Source organism: Lupinus angustifolius, chromosome LG05 (assembly GCF_001865875.1).
Source record: "Lupinus angustifolius cultivar Tanjil chromosome LG05, LupAngTanjil_v1.0, whole genome shotgun sequence".
Taxonomy (NCBI): Eukaryota; Viridiplantae; Streptophyta; class Magnoliopsida; order Fabales; family Fabaceae; genus Lupinus; species Lupinus angustifolius.
The window spans coordinates 18,178,814-18,180,390 of NC_032013.1; the positions used below are offsets into that span (position 1 = coordinate 18,178,814).

At 42.5% G+C, this 1,577-nt stretch overlaps 1 protein-coding gene across 1 annotated transcript; it reads left to right on the forward strand.

Moving 5' to 3' along the window:
- LOC109347036 lies at positions 232-1,095 on the forward strand. Its single transcript, XM_019586768.1, has one exon. It carries the CDS (start codon positions 232-234, stop codon positions 1,093-1,095), a length of 864 nt encoding a protein of 287 aa, XP_019442313.1.

Genomic DNA, 1,577 nt, shown 5'->3' on the forward strand with positions numbered 1-1,577 from the left:
TTCTGCAACCACCGAACCAAACCCTAAATTTGTGTTTGGAAATAGCATGATCGCTTTGTTCTATTGTGGATTAAATCCATCCTCTCTGAGCAAGCACTTTCCTTGGTCGTTCGTGCCACATCCTCTCACATGGCTTGGACTGCCATTGAAAATACGTTCCAAGCTCACACCAGAGCTCATCATATGGCTATGAAGGTTCAATTATAGACTTTGACAAAAGGGTCTCTTTCTATGCTGAATTATATTAAGCGTAAACGCTGCATTGCTGACTCTCTTGCGAGAAATCTTCATCCCATCTCCGATGAAGATCTAGTTGGCTACATATTGAGTGGTCTTGATTCCTCCAATGGTGCTTTTTCTACTGCCTTCATGATGAAATCTGAAGACGTATCAGATGATGATATGGCTGGTCTCCTTCTACAAGAGGAGGCTCGCCTCGAACAGGAACACACTCGCCATGTTATTGTCGTACCACACACCAACACCTCAACCTCACTTCTCTCTAGCTCATATGCTTTCACTACAAATCGGTTCTCTAACCAGTCCCTCTCCAAAACTTACAAAGGTCTTGACTCTTTCACCACTCGCAACAGTGACAATTGTCGTCATCGTCCCACATGTCAATTGTGTAGTAAACCAGGACATGAGGCAATCGATTGTTGGCAGCAAGCAAATCACACTGATTTCCCTTCTCATCGTTCAAATCCAAGAGTTCCACAACGCCAGGCTCATATAGCACAATCAGGAAGTTCTTCCACTGTTATGGACCCATCCTGGTACTTCGACACCGATGCCACCAATTATGTCACTCTAGATCTTCAGAAACTCACAATTGTCGATGACTACACTGGAGATGACAAGCTACAAGTAGGAAATGGTAACCATCTGCCTATTTCTCATGTGGGTTCATGTTCACTGCCTAATCTTTGCTTGCCTAGTGTGTTTATTGTTCCTAAACTCTTAGCTCAATCCTCTCTTCCTAAGTATTTTGAACATGCTTTCAAAAGTACAACATATCTTCACAATCGTACCATCACCTCTCTACTCCATTTCCAATCTCCGTACCAAAAATTATCACCAAATTCCATATTATAATTTTCTCAAAACTTTTGGTTGTGTTTGCTACCCTTTCTTATGACCATACAACAAACATAAAATCAATTTTCGGTCTCATCCATGTGTCTTTATTGGCTACAGTGTCACACATAAAGGTTATCTTTGCTTTCACAAACCGTCTTCCCGAATATATGTTTCCCGTCATGTTGTTTTTAATGAGGAACTCTTTCCATATGCTTCCATGTCCTCCACCATGGTTCCTTCACCCATGTCAGCACCACTAGTAAGTTCACTGCAACTCCTTCAACATGCTGCTATATTGCCACTTTCATACCCACATGTCCCATCATCCCCTCCACATGAAACTCACTCCTTCCAGTAGTCCTCTATATCAACAATCCACCATAAGCTCATGTGCCAAACANCATCCTATCCTCATTCTCATCCTCATCCTCTTCCTTATCCACATCTTCATCCTCGTCCTCATCCTCGTCCTCATCCAGATCCTATCCTCATCCTCA

What these genes read in the sequence shown, in the direction of transcription:
- LOC109347036 (XM_019586768.1), top strand. Translation starts at nt 232, where the DNA reads ATGCTGAATTATATTAAGCGTAAACGCTGCATTGCTGACTCTCTTGCG.